General features: G+C 45.6%; 1 protein-coding gene across 2 annotated transcripts in view; it reads right to left on the bottom strand.

Moving 5' to 3' along the window:
- Slit3 (slit guidance ligand 3) overlaps window positions 1-20,320 on the bottom strand; it is a 587,044-nt gene that overhangs the window by 459,651 nt on the left and 107,073 nt on the right. For both annotated transcript variants that reach the window (XM_021178434.2, XM_029484039.1), the window contains exon 4: window positions 13,958-14,029. In XM_021178434.2, coding sequence (XP_021034093.1) covers window positions 13,958-14,029 — 72 coding nt within the window. The remainder of the gene's footprint in view (window positions 1-13,957; window positions 14,030-20,320) is intronic.

The following is a 20,320-nucleotide window of genomic DNA, read 5'->3' as shown; positions in this document are numbered from 1 at the left end:
CCCTTTCAATGCCCATTAGAAGTCAAAAATCAATGAGGCCGAGGGATGAAGCCAACAGTTTATCTTTTCATTTCATTTTATCAGAGAATATTATTCCCAGACCTTTGAAATAATCATCAAAACCGGCATCCCTCTCCTTGGCTCTGAGAGTTGGGCACGGGCTCACATCTACTAGATGGGGAGCTTACCAGCCTATTTCTCTCCACAGGAGAGACCCATTGCCCAAGTGTGAAATCCTGCCTGCTGTGACTTTATCCTCTCCCTGATATGCATGCTTGCAAGCATGTAAGACATGGTTCCGTGTATGGGTGAGCAGGCAGTAGGCACACACGTACATGCACGCTCTTAATGAGTCATCTGGGGCTCTTCAGAGCAAGGAAGAGATCACATTTGCAACAGAAAGCACCTCCGACCCCATCGTGAGAAGAAAAAGTCAACTTTGAAGAGACTGGGTTTCTATTCTAGAGTTTTCATCTAATATCCTCCATGTGCCAGATGCCAGCGTGGATGATGTAGAGTTAACAAGACAGGCAGCATCCCGGCTCCCAAGATGCTTACAAGACATTACAGGTGACAGAGCAGAGAGTAAACAAGTCATCAAACAAATGAGCCAGAGAATCCAGGTGGCAGTGAGTGCTATAAAGAAAACAAAACAGGGTCAATCTACAGAATGTGCCCAGAAAGGGAAGCGATCACCACCCACCACACACAGCGGGGCCAGAAGGGATTTCTGAGGAAGGGAAGTTGGAGCCAGGACCTGAATTTCAAGGCCTGGGCCCTGCTCACATCTGGAATCTGCATGTTCCAAGAACACAGAACAGACTGCCAAGAGGAGATCTGAGCCATCCTAACGACAGGAAACCCATGGGACGACAGTGAGGTAGGGAGCAGCCTGAGGTGCCACCAAAAGGGCCAGGAGCTAGACGGTAGGGTATTGGAGTTGGCAGGACCAGTCAAAGTCACTGAGGGTTTAATTTGCGGGTATGTGGAGGTCTGACTTGACTTAAAAAATGATGGCTGCTGTTTGACGGGCAAGAGTGCAAAGGTGAAGAAGCAGGCTAGCTGCGGAGAAGGCCCTTGGTAAGCATCTCCAGGGAAAAGGGCAAGGCTGCTCCTGGGGTGAGAGAGCTGAGACAGGAGGTGTTTCACAATTGGCTGAAGGCAGAGCTGACAGTCTCCCTGACCTTCTTACCAGTCCCCATCCACAGGGCCGGGGACACAGGGGGGAGGGTGGGTGGTGGGGGTCGCGTGCTCTCTCCCAGGGAAGCCCTGTCTCTCTCTGCTGCTTTCCGGTCTCATTAGACCTAATGATTCCCCATCCTTCACTCCATTTCAATAAAGGAAGTGCTTTGCAAAGGGAAGAGGGTCTGCAGAGAGCACCATTAGCAATGAAAGAGATAATGACTATTTCCTAAGATAATTTCGTTCAGTGCTTGAGCCCTAAGGGTCTAGTGGCTGACAGTGCTTTGTCCTGGGTTCTTAAAAAAGAATGGAAGTCCCTGAAGGGCTTAGAGAGAAGCCTGACCCATGCAAGTCTTTTTCAGGAAAAAAAAAGTGAGGACCTCTCAGGAGACTAGGAAACATTTGCAGTGAGAACTCATTGTCTCTGATACAGACCCACCAAGGCACAGTGTGCGTCACAAACACCAATTATAAGCCAAGGAGACAGAGTGCTCCCCCACCATGTGGTGGCTGCCTTCACAACCCCAGTATTTTAGCACCTAGCACAGTGCTGCTCAGTAACTGGAGATGCCCTCACTAAAGTGAAGCTACATCTATGTTTTGGTTCATAGCCTAGAAAGGAATGTCATTTATCCATCTGCAGTTCTCTAGCAGAGTCAAGGGTTTTCAGTTTCTGTTTTTTTCCTGCCTGTATCTGATGTAATATGATACAGACCTGTGCATGACATGGTTATAACGTATACATGGGCATAGTACAGTCTGATATGTATATCATATCAGTGTGCTCCAGCATGTAGCTAGGTATCTGCGTATATGTTATTCTTTGTGAATGGGTACAGCATGATGCATGTATGTGTGTGGCATGTTATAGTGTATGAATATGGCGCAATATGTGTGTGAGAATATTGTGTTGAGGGGTGTGTATGTGGTGTAGTATGTAGTGAAGTGTTATATGTGTGGGACACAGTACATTTATGTGTATGTTGTAATATGACTATGTGTGTGGTGATATGACTATGTATATGGATTATATGTTATATTATATGTATACACATGATGCTACATGATATATATGTCATGTATGCATGAATTTTTAAAGACTTGTTTCCTTTCATTTAATTGTATACGGATATTTTGCCTGCATGTATGCATGCGTACCATGTATATGTAGGAGCCTGCAGAAGACAGAAAGTATTGTTTCTCCTGAAACTGGACTTAATAGTTACAAACTGTTCTGTGTGTGCTAGGACTGAACACAGGTCCTCTGGAAGAATAGCCAGGGCTCTCAACCACTGAGCCACCTCTCTGACCCCAATCATCCATTTTTGAAAAGGAGTAGGCAGCACAGAAAATAATAATATGATTATATTACTGCAAAATTGAAAAATAAAACATGTGGTCTAAATTTTGATATTGATAACACAGCTCCTTGAAGTTAGATTTCCCCCAACACTTTGGTCCGTAGCTTGGTGTTTCTACTGTACCTGACTGAGATGGGTAGATGAGTTCTAGCTTACTTCCTAGAAGTCAGGTTTTTTTTTTTTCCCCATTGTGGCTTTATGATCTTCTGAAGACTGAGGTGTTTCCTTGCTCAGGGGAACGGTAGCATGATTTTGTGTCTATTTCAATTAAAAGCTGACTTTAAGTCCAGAGCTCTAGACACACAGTAGAAGGCAAACCTTTGGTTCCCTGGCAGGATGTCTCACCTTGTCAACCAGGGAGGGAGTTCTTGACTACACACCAGGTAGTGCCAATCAAGAGGAGGCCACACTCCCAAGCAGACTTTGTCACCACACACAAGGTAAAGAAGAGCTACAGAGCAACGACGGGAAGAACAACACAAAATGAATTACACAGTAAAATATTATTCTAAACCATGAGTCAAAATTGCAGGCCCTGCACATCTAACCCAGGCAAGGAATGTAAAATTGACTTAAATGTCTCTGTTTCTGTTTGGTTTGGACAGTGCTGTGTTTTCATAGTTTTGCTGTTGTTAATATTAGATCAACACTTTCATTCTGGGCCCCAATCTCCAAGACTTGTAAATTAACTGGAAACCTTACGAATGGATTTTAATGCTCAAATGTAGGGCCGTGAGCCCCTAGGAAAGCCAGGAGAAAGGAAAGTTACAGGTGTGTATGTGTGTGTTTATAGTTTGAAATTATTCTTGAATCTGGCACATCATATTGAAACTCTTATTTGTTCCTGAGGGAGATCCCCAAACACAGGTTGAAAATGAGAGATGACTGTGCTCTTTAGAAATGTTTGTAGTGGTGCTGAATGTAGTTTGAGAACCCCATTTCGGTATTATTGGATATGGATATATCTGCCTCATTCAGATAATAGAAGAACGTGTGTTTGGGGTCTGTCCACCTACAAAGGCTGTTTTTCTATGTAGAAGGCAGTAGCCTCATACTGATGGTGTCCCCAGGCAGTGTCTACCTCTTATGAATCATGAGGATGCCACGATGTGTGCGAATGTTGGCCCTTGCTTCTCATTTGTAACGAATACCACACTCTTTATCTACGAATTCTTGCGAATGGCCACAAATCCCTGCCTAAGCTGGCCAACTCCACCACATGCCGCAGGGTGCTGACCGCCCTGGTATTGTGCACCAAGAGTTTTGCTGTCAGGGCTCCAACTCTGAAGGTGGGTCTCAGCCAAGGAAGCTGGAGAAAGAGCCAGGTGGCAAGAAGCCCATACTCACACCCTCTGGGTTGATTAGACAGTTCTGGGTTCTAAGCACCTCAACAGCACAGGGGAAGAACACACACACACGCACACACAGATACACACACACACAGACACACACACACACACAGAGACACACACACACATACACACACACACACACCAGTAGGTATCCCAAACATTCTAGTTGTCTCCAGTCACATAGTCTTATTCCTGAGGACTGGACAGAAAAGTCACAAGAAACTGACAATCCTGGTTATAGCTTGGTATCTTTTCTACTTTTTTTTTTCATTTTTCCTAAATCTCTTATTTACATATACATATACAGAGAATGTATTGGATTACAGAAGCTACCCCGTGCCCCCGTGTGAACCAGGAAGCAAATTGCCCTTCCCGTCAGCTGTTTAGCATCATCAGATAAGATGTAGTATCTTTCCAAGGCCCTCTCTCAGGTCACCTTTCCCCAAAGTTTTCCACTTTTTGTAGTGATTTGGCTGTTCCAAGGCTTCACTATTAATTGGACCACCTCTGTCCAGCACCGTTTGACAAAGGTTTGACTCTGGCTTTCCTGTAGGATAATGTCTATCTCCAGAGCCCATGGCATGACCCAAGAGTGGCAAACACATCCTCAGAAAACCATCTTGGAAGCCCCCCCCAAACTAAGTAAACCAAGAAAAACCCTATACCTTCCAACCAAAGAAAATACTAAATCCACGAAATCACTTAAGCCACCCTTCCAAAATGAAGGAGACTCGAAATGTTTTACGCAGCAACCTATAAGAAACTCATTCTGCGGGGTGTCTCACATTCCACCCCGTGGTTTATTCCCCCATAGATCCCTGCCAGTAATATCAACCAGATGTGGCAAAGAAGTCTGTGTAGAATTGTAAAACTTACAAGCATATTCTGCGATTCCAAAGCGCTGCAAACGTACAGCTCGCTTTTCTTTGCCTCTTTGGTGGGGGGGGGGGGATTCAAAACAATTTCCTTGTTGCCAGAATGCTCTTTTGTCTGATAACTTTAGAGAACTTCCTTGTTCACCCAAAGGGCTAAAGGGATTAAAAATATAAAATCCAAATCCGACTTCTGGTAAATGGTAGGGAGTCTAGAAAAGCCTACTTGCTAACCTATTTGTTAGATTTTTCTCTCTTAAAATTTTGTCTTAAATGTCTGAAATCTCTGATACAAGCCTGTGTTCATATATACTTACATAAATGAGCAAGCATGCTCAGAGTGCTGAATAAACATTTCACCAATATGTGATTTTCTTTCTCTGTCTTTCTCAGTCCCTAAACCCTTTAAAGTGTGTCACAACATGGGAGGTCCTTGACAGAGAGGAGAAATAAAGCCAAGACTTTTGAGTTAGCATAGCCTGGGTTTATTCCTTGTGACTGGATGTTTAGGCTCCACTTTCAACTTCGGTGTAATGGGCACAGTGACACAGCCACTGCTGGATGCTTAGGAGGCACTGGAGAGTGTACATGATGTGTGTTGCAAAAAGGAGGGACTCAAAGACTGGCGGATTCCTTTTCTTCTCCAAAACCCATAAAGGAGCAGGGGTCATCCCAAATGGGTGTTTCCTAAGGTATGCCCACAGGGGACACATCCAACATCCCCTACCATGCCTGTGTATAAAGTTGAATGCCCGGATCCATTCCAGATCTAACAAGCCAGCTATCCTGGGTGCACAGTCCAAGAGTCAGCACTGAAGGGTGTCTCTTCTGTTAGATAAGAACTAAAGCCTACCCTTGCAATGCAGAATCTATATAGTTCTGGGCCAGCAGCCCACACATGGCATGCTGTTTGAAATTCAGATTCACAGGCTCCATTTCAGACCTATGGAGCCAGAGTCCAGCTAATAACATCCCCAGGAGTTTAGATGCCCAGCCAAGTTCAAGAAGCATTCGTCTAGACCAGTGGTTCTCAACCTGGGGTCACAACCCCGGGAGGGAGTGTCAAACAACCCTTTCAAAAGGGTCACATATTGATATTTACATTATGATTCATAGCAGTAACAAAATTACACTTATGAAGTAGCAACGAAAATAACTTTATGGCTGGGGGTCACCACGACATGAGGGACTGTATTAAAGGGTCGCAGCCTTACAAAGGATGAGACCCACTGGTCTAGACTAGGTTTACTCCTGGTTCTAGTACCATGTAGTATACAAGTTTACAAGACATTCAGACATCAGCCCTCTATGCAACTCTATGGTGAGGTTTTCTATGTTCATCTGGGCAAATTCTTACAGGGAAAAGGGGCATCACGTTTTCCATGGCTACTCTCCTGTGGCTGGCGTAATTCAGTACAGAGATCGAGAACAAGAAAGACAGGGACAGAGAAGAAGTTGGAGTAGAAGTGATGTCAATACTTACAAAACAGAAACCCCAGGGGTGACGTAGTATCCACTGACATTCATCACCTATCCACACACAGATTGAGGGGAAACATGTCTTTATGTGTCTAGAGAAGACAAACCAAAGAGAAGACCCTACCTCCTACAGTGTGGAACCTGGGGGGGGGTCAATGCAGGGGTGGGGTGGAGTGGGAAGCAGTTGTGTAGCTTTTGTATTGGTGGTCTGTCAGCTCTGCTTGGCCACGCCCTTGGAGATCATGACCTTGCAAATGGCACCTCAATAGCCATAGGTCATGCACAAAAGACCATGCCTCATGCAGTCCTCTTTAGACATGACACTGAACCTCCGAGCAGTGACATAGCTTGTAAGGACCACCCAGGGCTCTGCATTCGTGGCTCCAGTCAGGAGCCAGTGCCTGCAGCCTCCTCATCCCGACCAACATCCTGAACGGATTGGCTTCCCACCATGGTCCTGTTGTTTTACCGAATCAGGTAGGAACCCTGTTGGAAAGCTGGCGAACGTGGCTTTTGTTTTCTCCACTGGGTTTTCACTTTTACAGTGCTATTTCATGGCAGAGTTTTATGGAGACACGTACAGCATGTAGCTGTGTTTTAAAGTTGAATGAGAAATTGGAAGAACAAGGCGTTTGCAAAAGGCTTGGTGAGCTGCAGATGGTACTGCTGAGAAGTGGGCTCCAGTCAGTCAGCCAGGCAGGGTGCAGAGCTAGCCTCTGAATGATTCAGGCAGGAGTCAGCCTTCACCAAGCTATCCCCAGGCAGCTGGCATTTCGCTTACCGGACCTCTCCGAACCACTGTACAGACAGTCTGGTCATGAATCTGAACCCTGAAATCAAGGAAGCTTGGGTTTGAATTCTGGATTTATGAGTTCCTGGCACCATGACAGGGGAAGCTGGCACAGGGCAGCCCAGGTACTCAGATTAGCTCCCTGGACACCTCTGTGTCGTTTTCAGTTGCCTGGGGATTAACTTCCCAAGCCTATTGCGATTTCATTGTTCCAAAGAAGTGACACTGGGTTTAACCTCAGTGTCATGTTCTCAAAGCTGTCAAATAGCTCACTGAACTCAGAGGAGAATAATCAGGGCCCTTGTCACACCATACAACTGTCTATATGGCTACCTCTACCTAGTAATGAACATGGTAGACATGGATCCAAGACAGGTGACTGAGCAGCCTCCCCCCACACCCCCAGTCTGCCCAACCTCCAGTAACAAGGCCAACCCCTCAGTCCAAAGCTGCCCCACTGGGGAAAATTTGGGTCTTGAAGCATTCTTTCATCCTACCCTCTCTTCCTTCGTAAGAATTTTGGGCATTATTATCTGCTTAGCATTTAATAGCCAAAATGCTTACCCTACCTCAACTGTGTAAAAGCAAAGGCTGAAAGTGTGTGCAGGAATGAGAAATCAATAGCTCCCCTGGTGGTAAAACAAGCCACGTGCCACCCGGTCCTCTGTATAACAGAACCGTGACCAGAGAGGCAAGGTAACACACCCAGGGACACACAGTTCTGTGAGCAGCAGAACCAATAGGAGCCGGAGCTCCTCATTCTACATGAATTGCTTATCCAGCCCTCGTCTATGCTGGAGCCTGCACTGTTTGCTAGGTGCGGAAGAGTTCGCACCACAGACCCCAGAGCACAGCCTGTGCGCTACTCCACTCGCTAGCTAACAAGAGTTCACTGTAGGCTTTGACTGAGCACTGACTATATGCTGGATTTGATGCTTCCTGGTGTCCATTTATCCCCATAACACCCCAGAGACAGCAGTTTATTACCATCTCCTTTTCTGTTGGTGATCTGAGACTGAGTCAGGGAAGCTGAAGTCTGAGCCCTTCTCTCCTCATCACCTCCTCACCGCAGCTCACCAGGAATCTCAGACAGAGCAGAAGCGTAGTTCCGACTCCTGATCCTTCTGCTAGGGTGCAAAGAGCTCAGAGCCACTCAGCCCCCAAGGCAGAGTCCTTGCTGGCACTGTGGGACAGAGCAGTGCCCTTCTACTTCAGAGCAGACACGCTACATAAGGGTGCTGGATCTGTGAGCAGACAGGGGTCAGTGACCAGCAAAGGCCTGGAAGAAACACTTGAACATGTCCCTTGTCTTCCTGAGACATAACCTAGGAGATCTTCCACTCTCCACAGATGGCAGTGTGAGATGACAGAAAAAGGTAAGGGCTGAGCAGAGCCACAGGTGTGCCCTGAGACCCTGTCTTAGCTCAGGTTTACTGTTGTGATGTGACATCATGAGCCGGAAAAAACAAGAAAGCAAGTTGGAGAGGAAAGGGTTTGTTTGGCTTACACTTCCACAGAACTGTTCACAACAATGGAAGGAAGTCAGGATAGAAATTCAAACAGCCAGAACCCAGAGGCAGGAGCTGATACAGAGGCAATGGAGGAATGCTGCTTACTGGCTTGCTACACATAGCTTGTTCAGCCAGCCTGCCTGCTCTGTCTCTGTCTCTGTCTCTGTCTCTGTCTCTGTCTCTGTCTCTGTCTCTGTCTCTCTGTCTGTCTGTCTCTCTCTCTCTCTCTCTCTCTCTCTCTGTCTCTCTCTATTTATTTATTATTATATCTAAGTACATTGTAGCTGTCTTCAGATGCACCAGAAAAGGGAGTCAGATCTCACTACAGATGGTTGTGAGCTACCATGTGGGTACTGGGATTTGAACCCAGGACCTTAAGAAGAGCAGTCAGTGTTCTTAACCACTTGAGCCATCTCTCCAGCCCAGACTGCTTATAGAATCCATCACCACCATCCCAGGGATGGTACTACTCACAATGGCCTGGGCCCTTTCCCCATCAATACTAATTAAGAAAATGCTGTATAGCCAGTTTGTTAGAGGCATTTTCTCAGTTGAGGTTCCCTCCTTTTAAATAACTAGCTTGGGTTGAGTTGACATAAAACTATCCAGCAGAGACCCTATCCCACAGTCCTTCCTTCTCTCTCTGACCCCGCACTATGAAGTTGTGCTCTTCTGTGTGTTCCAAACATGGTTCACCGAGCTGCCATAGATCCCAAATAGTGAGGCTGGTCTGTCATGGATCGGAACCTCCAAGACTGAGCTTTCAGGGGCCTTTTTTTAAAAAATAAGTTGATGATGTCAGACTGTTGCTACAGGAAAGGAAAGCTGCACATTTTCCTCTTTTCAGGGATCTGAAGCATATTTGGTTTGTTTGCTGGTAAGACTGGCGTGAAGACTGGAACTGAACACAGGGGCCCAGCACTCAGGAGATGCTGCAGTTTAGTGCAGTGGGACTCATGGAGATGTAAGTTGACCTCTCAGAGCTTTACTTGCCCATGAAGTGGAAGCAGTGATTGACTTAGGAACACATTCACCCAAATGGAGAAAGGCTGTCTCTGGATTTGAATTATCCAGAGCTAGATGTGGATTTTGCCAGAACCATGTCAGGCAAACTCATCCACCCCTTTGAGCCTCTCCTTTACTGCACTCCCACAGAATAGCACTAACCATGGTACAAACCCCAGCACCTACCCTACAGAGCTGCCAGGACGACCAATGAGTTCCCAGCATGCTCAGAACAGCATCTGGCACTCAGTGCTTGCTGGTGCTACTATTTTAAAGTATCATTACAAGGAACTGAAGCACTCATTTAAAATGCTAAGTAAAGTAGATGTGAAATGTGAAATAAACTTGATGGCACCTATCGTTAATGACGGACATTTCTTTCTGTCTCTTCTCCTATGATCACCTTCTGTGGAGAACCTACTGTCCAAACATGTGGGATGAGCATGTGACTACACTTGGTTGATCATGTGACCACGCTTGGTTGATTAGGATCACCTCAGCAGTGATCCTCTGCTTAGACAACCCTGTGAACAAGCTGAGGAACCACGCTGCCCTCCCCCCCCCCCCCCCGCCCCCAGTCCTTTTCCATCATACTGCTTAGAGTTCCCTGGAGAGTGCAAAATTGGCACACTGTTGAGTTTTCTGCTGTGACTCATGGCTGTGCCCACTGTCCCAAGGGATGCAACGTGAAGTCCTTATGACATCACCTGGGCCCTACCTCCAGTTGTTCCTAATGTCTTTACTAAATACCACTGGACCCTTCTCAGTTACAGGAGCTGATAGATTTCCTCTTTGGGATCAGTTGGCTCCAGTCTCGTTGCTGGTCCTCATTAGTCAGAGTTATTACTAACAGAGCACTGGCCATCAACAGAAGCCACTTCCCTTTTTATCTCCACGTCAAATATTTCTTCTTACTCCACCACTGCCTTTCCAAGAGATTCATGTTGTGGCTTGAATGTAAAATGTCCTTCACAGGCAGATTTTTAAACACATTATTTTAGCTTCAACTGGTGATGCTGTTTCAGGAGTTTGTGGAACCTTAAGGGGCAGAGCTTCTCTAGAGGGAGGGAGTCCCTAGTGTGGGTCAGGAACTGAGGTTTTTATAGCCTAATCCTCTTTCCTGTCTGCCGTCTACTTCTAACCTGTTGATAGCCAGCAGCCTCTTCCTCCCACCACCAAACCTTCCTGGTCATGACAGACTGTATCCCTTTAAACTGTAAGTCAAAATAAAATCTTTCTTCCCTTAAGTTGCTTCTTCTCAGCTAGTCCATCGTAGTGACAAGAAAGGTTAACCCTCTTAAAAAAAATTTCCTTAATTTCTTGAAGTTGGGAGAATAGGGTGGATCTGGGAGCAGTTAACAGGAAGAGTTGGGGCTGGATGTGATCAAATACTTTAGAGGCATGCATAAAATTCTCAAAGAATTTATAAAAATATCCTCTGGATAAACACTGGATGTGAAGAAGTTTGGCTCTAAAAGCAATAATAAGAGCAATGCCCAGAACTGCTGTTGTCTCCCAAGGCCTGCCACAGACCAGTCAGGGCAGGATCCACAGAGTCTGTCTCCCCAGGGAACTGGGTGGCTGTGTCTAATGAGAGGCGGAGTTCTGTTTCAGCAGAGCCGATGGCATACGTATACACACCCATGATTGCACATTTATTGATTTTCTAATTTGTACCCTGCTTATTTCCAAAAAGCCCTGGAGTGGCTGACAAAAATAAGACAAAGACATAATGGAGTCATTAAGAAAAATCAAAGATCAAGCCCAAAGAGAAAAAGCAATGTCTGATTATCGCTCCAACCTGGGTTAATACAGTTGCTTCGATTTTATATATATATATATATATATATATATATATATATATATATATATATATATCAGCCTTTGGCAGTCAGTCAGAATGTGTCAGGATCAGGCACAGGGAGTGCTAAGTATCCTTCATATCCTCTGCTGTGTCCTCAGAACAAAAGGCTAGGTTACCACAGACAACCAAAGAAAGCATACTGGATGGATGGATGGATGGATGGATGGACAGTGAATAAAAGACTCAAACTTTTCTGACACCACTGTCTGAATCTTTTGGCCCCTACCATTTACATAGCCACCTACTCAGTTAGCCATCATTGTCTGAGCACCCATCTGTGCTGATCTTTGTGTCTGGCCAAAGACCTGCAGAAGGATGATCACCAAATGAGTCCACATTGCTCATGCCTTCGCAGCTGCAGCTCTCCAGCTTGAGGCAGAAGCCTGGTATGAGTTTATCTCAATGCTCGCTGAAACTTGGGAACCCCTCCCCCCAGACACTTCTGAAGCTGAGCTTGCAAAGACAAAAGCTACAGAGGGAGTTATAGATATTACGGCCCTTCCACCTTCTAGTGCTCTCAAGCCCAGGATGCATACGTTATACTATCATCTTACTCTGGGTCTTCACAGTTCTGACAGGCTGGGAGAAGGGAGGCTACTGTCTACTGATGGAGACAGTTAGGCACAGAAAGGAAAGTGAATTTCCAAACTCTGTTAGAAAGGGGCAATGAGAACATAGCCCAGTGCTTTCCATCTCCTGGGCCCTACAGCTAGCATCCCAGACACTGGTTAACAACACCTGAAACCTCTCTGTCTGGCACAAACTGGGCATTGCCTGGTGGTTTTAAGGAGACATCGGTGAATAGGAAAGCAGCCCAGCTGACACCTAAAGCAGTCGAGTCTTCAGATCGCAGTTCCACACCATCAAAGCCACCAACAGCTGCAGCCCCCAGAGTCCGCTCCCACCAGAATCTGATATTGAAATGAGCAGCATGTGCCTGCAGTACTTGGTAAAGGTGGGATGACAGGGGGCAATGAAGTCCTGGGGCGAGTGGGACACACGACTACTCGGGGAGCACTGGATGGAGCTAGTGAGACATCCAGATTGGATATTCTAGGAAAGAAATCTCTCCACTGAGCATGCACAGACCTCTCTGCACAGCCTCTCTAACACATAAAATACAACCTTTTACACAGTATTTCTGTTCTATTAAGAACATCAAGTGTAAGAAATGACTAAAGTACAGAGGGAATTGTGAATAGCTATTTAGATACAAACATCTCTCTAAGCTGCTGAGAATTTAGTTATCCATTAGAGTCTGGGGATTAAAGGCCACAAGGGTACCTAGTAATGTGCACAGGAAGGGGGATGTTAAAAACCAGGGTGGTCTTTGGAGGATCCATGGCTCATGGAGTTCTGTTAGGCAACCAGACTGCACATTATCTCCAGTCCTGGGCCCATCCAGATGCAGATAGGAGGAGTGGAAAGCAAGGTCATTTCCTGTCTTACTTTTAGCAAAGTCAGCTAACTAAATGTATAAGAAAACCAAAGACAGGCCATGCCCTGCAAGAAGAGACCAGGACAAAGTACAGGTGTGCCCTGGAGAAAGCAAACGGGACCACTACTCTACTGACCACCACACAGTCCAAACCCATTATTCTTGCCCTTTGAAAACACATTTACATGCATGGTGTGTGTGTGTGTGTGTGTGTGTGTGTGTGTGTTTATACACATGCACAAACATAAATATGTATCCCTACTTCAGGGCTTAGTGCACACAGTGACATGTGTTTCTTATTTTCCAGTTTATTCCAGTCTGCATGCACTGTTTGATTGCATAAGTAGGCATTAAACCCATGGGGAAGGAGACTGAAGGCTGTAACATGGGAGCCTCCACAGTAATGCTAGTGTCTTCTCAGCAAGGCTATGGATCCCCTGCTTGTCAGACACTGTGCTGTTCCATTCAGAGAACCCTTGGGCAGCACAGTTCACCTGTCATCCATTGCTGGAGGGGTTTCAAGTTCACTGTCAGTAAGTAGCACTTGCAGAGATTGCCCATAATCCACAAGTCACAGTCTCTACCACAGTCTGTACCCTTGGCTCCCAAGCTTGTAGGCTGTCACTGTGAATATATACCCAGAAGTATGGCTGCCCCAACTTTTCTGGAAAATAATATGAAAATCAACTTTTTTTTTTTCATTTTTCCATCAAACCATAGACCTGGAGACCCAGAGTTTCTGAACTGTCAATAGCAAGAAGCGAGCAGTGGGTAACAAGGCAGTGGGTTTCATTCAGACTGATGCTAAGAACACACACAGGAGCTCCCAGTGAATACGGTCTCCATGGAGGGACATTTCATGTAGTAAGTCCAGGCCGGAGTTGCCTCCCTTTTTCTAAGGGGAAAAGCCATCCATAACCGCACACTGCTAGTTTTCACTGGTCAATAAAGCCACCCAGCTCTGACAGACAGAACAAGAAGTCAGACTTTGCCTCCCCCCCCCCAAGCACCATATGGCATAAACACACAGTAACAATCACAATGTCCATGAGACCAAAGCCAGACAAGATACAAGGTAGAGAATACAAATGAATGCTACTCACAGTCTGGTGAGCTTCGGGGTGCTCTGGAAAAGCAGTTCTGGGAGGACCTGGAGCTTGTTCTTGTTCAGACGCCTGGTAAGGAAAGGATAAATGAAAAGGATGTCAAAGGATGACAAGTGTGTCAAGTGTACATATAGACATTGCTTTGATCAGTCAGTCCATCCCCAGCTATTAAGAGGCATTCTAGATCTTCTAGCATGGTATTCTCCACACACAGAAGGCACATAGACCATTATTATAATAGAGTTTATAGTCAGGCTGGAAATAGAAATGCCTATCTGTCAAACCTAGCCCATTGGCGGTGCCTCCTCTCCTTGGTCACAAGTCTGGGACAGACATCACTCATTGGTGACAACTTTCTTTCCCATGGACTCCAGATGACACTTTTGGACTTTTCACAGCATAAATTAAATATCAGAGAAAATGTTCCAAGTCTTAAATAATGGCAGGGATCAGAGCAGATGGCAGTTGCCATAGGAACAGAAAAGAGGGCAAGTCAGATCATTATGGGTTGAAGAATCCAAAAACCTATCTCTGTCATGGGGGCTCTTGGGAGCACAGCAGGGCTGTATCATGACATTCATGGGTCCTTGGCCCTTTGGCTTTTATGGGATGCTTTGTCCATGAGAAATTTTCTCAGGTCATATCTGTGCAAGTATAAAAATAAATACACCATAAATCTATTGAAAGTATTCATTTCAACCTAAAAGTTTACTTTCTTCTGAGCTAAAAACAATTAAGACATCTTTATGGGATGTGATAGTGTTGTTGGGCTTTTCTCTCTGCAGCTCATAGAGAATCTGGTCCCAAATAGATGTCCAAACTGGGCACAAAGTAAGGCTTGCAGGAAAACTGGTCCTGTAGAGATATAGCTAGGTAGCTGCCAACAGAGCTGTTATGGTTGGAATCTGCAATATCCTGCAAAGACTCATGCTTGGTTCTCTAGTGTTGGCGCTATTTGGAGATTCTGTGGAACTTTTAGTGGTGGGGTCTAGCTGATAGAAACATATCATTAGGAAAGGGCCTTTGAAGGTTCCAATATTCTTTGGCCTTCTGGTCTACCATGGTACACATAGCTTTCATCACACAATCTGTCTCCCACCAAGTGAGCTTCTCCTCCTTGCCTTTCCTGACAAGATAGACTGAAACTCTCTGAAAGAGAAAGCCAAATTAAAAAACAAAAACAAACCCAAAAACAAAAAACCTTACCTTCCTAACCTATGTCAGGTATTGTGGTCTCAGTGACTTAAAACTTGGTAACACAGAAAACAGCGCAAGTTTCTTCTGAACGTGGCTGAGACCAGAAAGGACCGGGGCATACCAAGCCCCTGTTCTGATGTTGATGAGAAATGCTTTCTTGAGGTAGGTAGTCAACCTGCAGAAAGGCCTGTTCTTAGCTAACTCCATATTCTTCTGCATTGCATCTATTCATAGGTGAAATGCAGTTACCTGGAACAACTGTTACCCCCATGTTAGAGCTAAACAAACTGAGGAGAAAAGAAGGATCTGCACCCCATTTCTCTGAAATGAAGTCCAAGCCTGCTCCTTTCCCTACATGTACTCTAAGAAAACATGACTCTGGGAAGAGAGACTTAACTACTCTCTCCTCCCATTCTATAGACAAAATCTTTGGTGGAACCAGGGACTCAAAAGAGGTCAGAAAGGGCCAAGCACGAGACAGAGAAGCATCACGATGTCCCCTAACGAACGCCCTTCACAGAGCATGCAACTTAGCCCTGACAAAGTCTGTGCCGTGTGGGGTGGGGCCAGGGATGCTGCTGAGGAAGCTTCTGATCAGAGGGAAGAAGGAACAGAAAGGCTGGGAAGTAGGACAGGAAGCGCTCCAACCCGCCGCCTGCCTCTACGATGGTCTGACCCCAATACTTGAGATCTTATTTCTAATTGTTAACAAGGATGGTGATATCATACAACATGAAATTAGCTGTCCTCTCAGTTTCTAAGCACACAGTTCGGAGGTATGAGGCACAGTCATGTGGGCTGTATTCTCCTGGCTGTATGACAAATCTCCAGGACACTTTCGTCTCACACAATTACACTATTCATTTAACAACTCCCTGATTTTCCCTTCTAACATCCCAGGTAGACACCATTCTACATTCAGTATGCATTAGTTGCTTTCTGCTTAAATAAAAAAAAATAAAATAAAATCACTTTTGACATCTTGTTTGCACACTCTTATCATGAAACTGGAGGACTCAAGGCAGAGGAACCTAGTCCCCTGCTTAGAGCAGCTCCTATGTGTTCAGTGATAAGTCTCTTCATAGCATATAGAGGTCACTGGTCCCACTGAAGGCATGGTGTTAGGACTGAGGCTCATCAGTGCTGGCTTTAGGCTTGGCTGGATTATTCTCTCACTGTAGAGCTAAGGACAAGTTACTAAGCCCTTTGACCCTCTGATTTCCAAATGCAAATGACACTACTCCTCTGGTTCCAGGAAGAACTGGCCTAGAACATGTGGAATACTGAATGTCACATGAAGGCCCTCGTGATAATGATGCTAGGGATGGCTGCTCCCAACCTCTGCTCTGCATACCAAATGCTATGCTTCCTTCGGCCCTGGCAGTCTCTCCAAGTAGAGCTTAAGGCTGGGTTGTTATTGTCCTCTTGCCTCTTACATAATAGATTCAAAGCCAAGTATCCAGGCCAGACCGAGGCCACATCATCTCTCAGGAGTGCTGTAGCAGGATCTGGTCATAGTTAGCTAGCTTCAGGTCCTGAATCAGGGCACTCAAAACCTTCACAGAATAAAAGTACCCGGGCCCATTCCCATTCTACAATTCTTCTGCTTCTTTTCATCTACAGTTGCGTCTTCTTCCACCCTCTCCAGACACTGATCTGCTCCGAGCACTCTGCCTTTCCTGAAAAGGACTCTCTTGGGGGCCCTTTGGGCAAGAACTGAGTCCCTCTTTGGTTCTGTCTGGAACCACCCTTGTCATCATAATTGCACAAAGTCTGGGAAGAATTCAGTTCAGACACCCAACTCTTGGTCTAGGCAAAACCCCTAGAGTCTAGCCCACTACCTCTTACAGTGTTGGACAGAGTATTTAGTGTGCTAAAAGCCCTAGACTAGCAGCTAAAAATAAAGCCAGCCTGGCTTTGAGGCTCCCGGAAGGGAAGGAATAGTTTTCATTTCTTTGCCGGTATTTATGGCTGGACAAAAATAAAAACACAACCAAATTTAGCCAATTGTGCTTTGCCGGCTGCTTCTCAACCCCTGAATGAGGATTCCTGGCGGCCAGGCTGGGCTCTGATCCCAGTAGCCCCAGGGCCTTTCCACTGTTGACTGGTTGGTTCACGTGCCAATTCTCCATATCAGAAGCGTAATGTTGTATTTCTAGATCACTCTAAGACTTATTCTCTTTTCCTTGGTGAAACAATTGGACAAGGGTCTTCTGCTTGGCTTCCTGTGGGAGCACTAGACTGGTTTGAAAGTCAAACTTCAAGCAAGGAGGCCAGTTATCCGAGTTATTGAGTATGGAATAGAGAGAAACAAGCTGTTCTCCTGAAAGTTGCAGATGGTGGTTGGCCTTGATGCTTTGATGCCACCTGCTTTGATGTGACTCTGGCACTGGAGGTGGCCATCTCTAGCCACTGTTCGAGTTAGAATGAACAGTGGGCTGAATATAGAGCCGAATGGACCTAGGTGAGGCCAGCAGAGATAAGGTCAGCAGGAGGCAAGCCACGTTAAGCTAGGAGAGGGCCCATGCATGTGCCTCCTTTTCTTCTATGAGCAGAAGCACCTCTGAGCTTTGCTCTGGATCAAGGTCAAAGCCTACTGGTTGCTGAGCTGCCCTCATAGTTTTTTTACTTCAACTGTGAAGCTTTAAGAAACACAGCTTGTCTTTGTAAAGGGGTCGTTGAAGACCATCTTGCTTTTAGTCATGTGCGCAACATATGTTCAGAAGCTTTGACCACTGTTGAACTGAACCATTTCAGTGAACCACAGACCGATCCATGTATCTGTCCATTAAACTCTCCTTCCACCTTCCCATTTCTCCAGCTCTTTTAAAATAAAAGACGAATGAGATACAATCTCTTCTTTAAGACCATGTATGGTTGAGGAAGACAGATGTGAAGTATAAAATGACACCATGGTTTTGTAAGCAGAGGTGTGGCAGGGACATGGAGGAGGGGGAGCTAGGTAGTCCTAGTTTAACAGTGTCCCAAAGAAAGAGAGTCTGAGTTCCAGTTGGAAGGATGAGTGGGTCTCTTCAGAAGCCACACCCTAGGCTTAGCGTCTATGCATTCCTGTAGATGGCAGAGTCTATGGGCTGTGTTGGGGCCAGTCTTGTACTGCTTTTGTGAGGAAGTTGGGAGCAGCCTTTATGTAAGATAAGCAACAGAAAGAGTATCATCAAGAAAGCGATCATCTGGTTAGAATTTAAAGAAGTCCTCTCTGGTGGGAGTAGAGTTGAGGACCACCTGTAGAGCAGTCCTCTCTGACTTGGAAGGGGGCGACACAGAAATTAAGGAGGACAGTTAAGATGGCTCTAGAGTTATGAGTTGGACTTCATTTGCAATAATTAAGCACCAATGCAGAGATAGAAACCAGGTGTAACCAGTAGGTTTGTGAGTGAAGGCCTTTATGGGATGAGGGACTGGCAGCAATGAAGGGAGTAAAAGTGGCTCTCTGAGCTCAAGCTTGGGTAATGTATCAGTCAAAATCACTAGCCATCAGTGAGCAAGGAGAAGAGAAAAGGGAAGAGCGGGGTACAGAAGGGGAGTGTGCTACTGTTCAAAACTTCTGTAGCACTGAGATCTCCCAAATGCATTTCATCCACTTAAGCCTACTACTAACACTAAAAACACAAGTCCACCTCCATTTGAAACACTTTGCACACACTCGATTCATAGACATGTCTAGAGGCCAACACTCTTACCATCCCTGAAAAAAGATACAGTGGTTAAAGAAGGATCAGGCACTTATCATAGCAAAACAGCCAACCTGATGATGTGGGACCCAAAGCCAGATGCCTGATACTAAACCTGTAGCTAATGGGGCAGTAAGGCCCTTCAATATACTTCAACGCTTAATATGTAAGTCTCATCTTCCCAGACTGGGAAACATGGCTAACGTAGTCTGTGTCCTATAGACAGACATCACAGCACCAGGCTCACAAGGGACCTTTATGAGGGGCGTGTTCAGTTGATGCACAAACCAAAAGTCAAGAGTGGCCACTTGTGGGCGTCTGGAGAAGCAGATGCTTCCCTGGACAGGTATGGTGAGCACCATGAGGGAAGAAAAGGCTCCCAGAGCCCCAGCTCCCAGACTCAGCTGTGCAAGATATGAAAGGGACAGACTCATCAATTCACCTCACTGGGGAAAGGACTGTGTTGGGGACCTCTAGGACCACCCACACACCAGCAGGCCCTTTTCTTTACATACAGAGTTGTGGAATGTCCAGGTGTCTTGGGCTAGACCCTGGAGGGAGCAAGACAGTGTGTGTTGACCCAAAAAGGTCACCAGGGCTGCTTAGGTTAGTCACATTTAGCCTGTGTTTATTCTCTGTCTGCTGATACTTCAGAAACTCCCCCCTGTCTACACAGAAAGCATCAATGCTACTTTGTTCTCCGAGACAGATGCTCTCAGTGGAGAGATGGGGAGTATGGTAGCTAGGAAGCCTTAAGTGGCAGCAAAGGACCATCACCCACCCCTCGTCCCCCCAAATTCACATACATCACTGTGAGTGGTAAGTAAGATAAAACTTTGGGAAGATCAGATTAGAGGCAACTTCCATCAGCTGCCTGCCACCGCATAGATGACTTGACACCTGTCAAACACAGCAAATCCAGTCTACTATCCTGCTACATGCAGGATGTAAACTGCCCTTATCAGATGGATTCAGTAAGCAGCCTGACTTCTAATAGGTTACAACCCTACATTTGAGGTCTGACACTCTGTTGGCCAATAGCCTCTCTGCACAGGGTCACTTCAGTTGAGTGACTATTTTTCTTTGCTTTTAGGCTCATTTTTTAATGGTGGTGGCAGTAGACAGCTTAGGTGACGGATGAAGGATCTTCCTTATAATAGCAACTATGAGCCAATTCAAAATTGACTTCCCTCCTTTAGAAGTAGCTTATCTAAACACTGGCATCCAGAGTTCTCAGCATGTGCTCAATGACATTTTGGTTGGCTTCTGACAAATTTTAAGACTAGTTATTTTTAGTTTGCAACTCCCAAGTAACCTAAGAGCAATTAGAAACCCTTGTTTTAGAGATTTCTGTAGAAAAATTAACTCTGTTGTAGACTGAATTCCCTGCCCCTGAGCAGTCTTTCCGACACTGAAATTGTTTATGAGAACTTAAAAAAACTATTTTAAAAGAGATTATTTTAAGAATACA

The sequence above is a fragment of the Mus caroli genome, chromosome 11 (assembly GCF_900094665.2).
Source record: "Mus caroli chromosome 11, CAROLI_EIJ_v1.1, whole genome shotgun sequence".
Taxonomy (NCBI): domain Eukaryota; kingdom Metazoa; phylum Chordata; class Mammalia; order Rodentia; family Muridae; genus Mus; species Mus caroli.
This window is presented reverse-complemented; position numbering and strand designations above follow the sequence as displayed.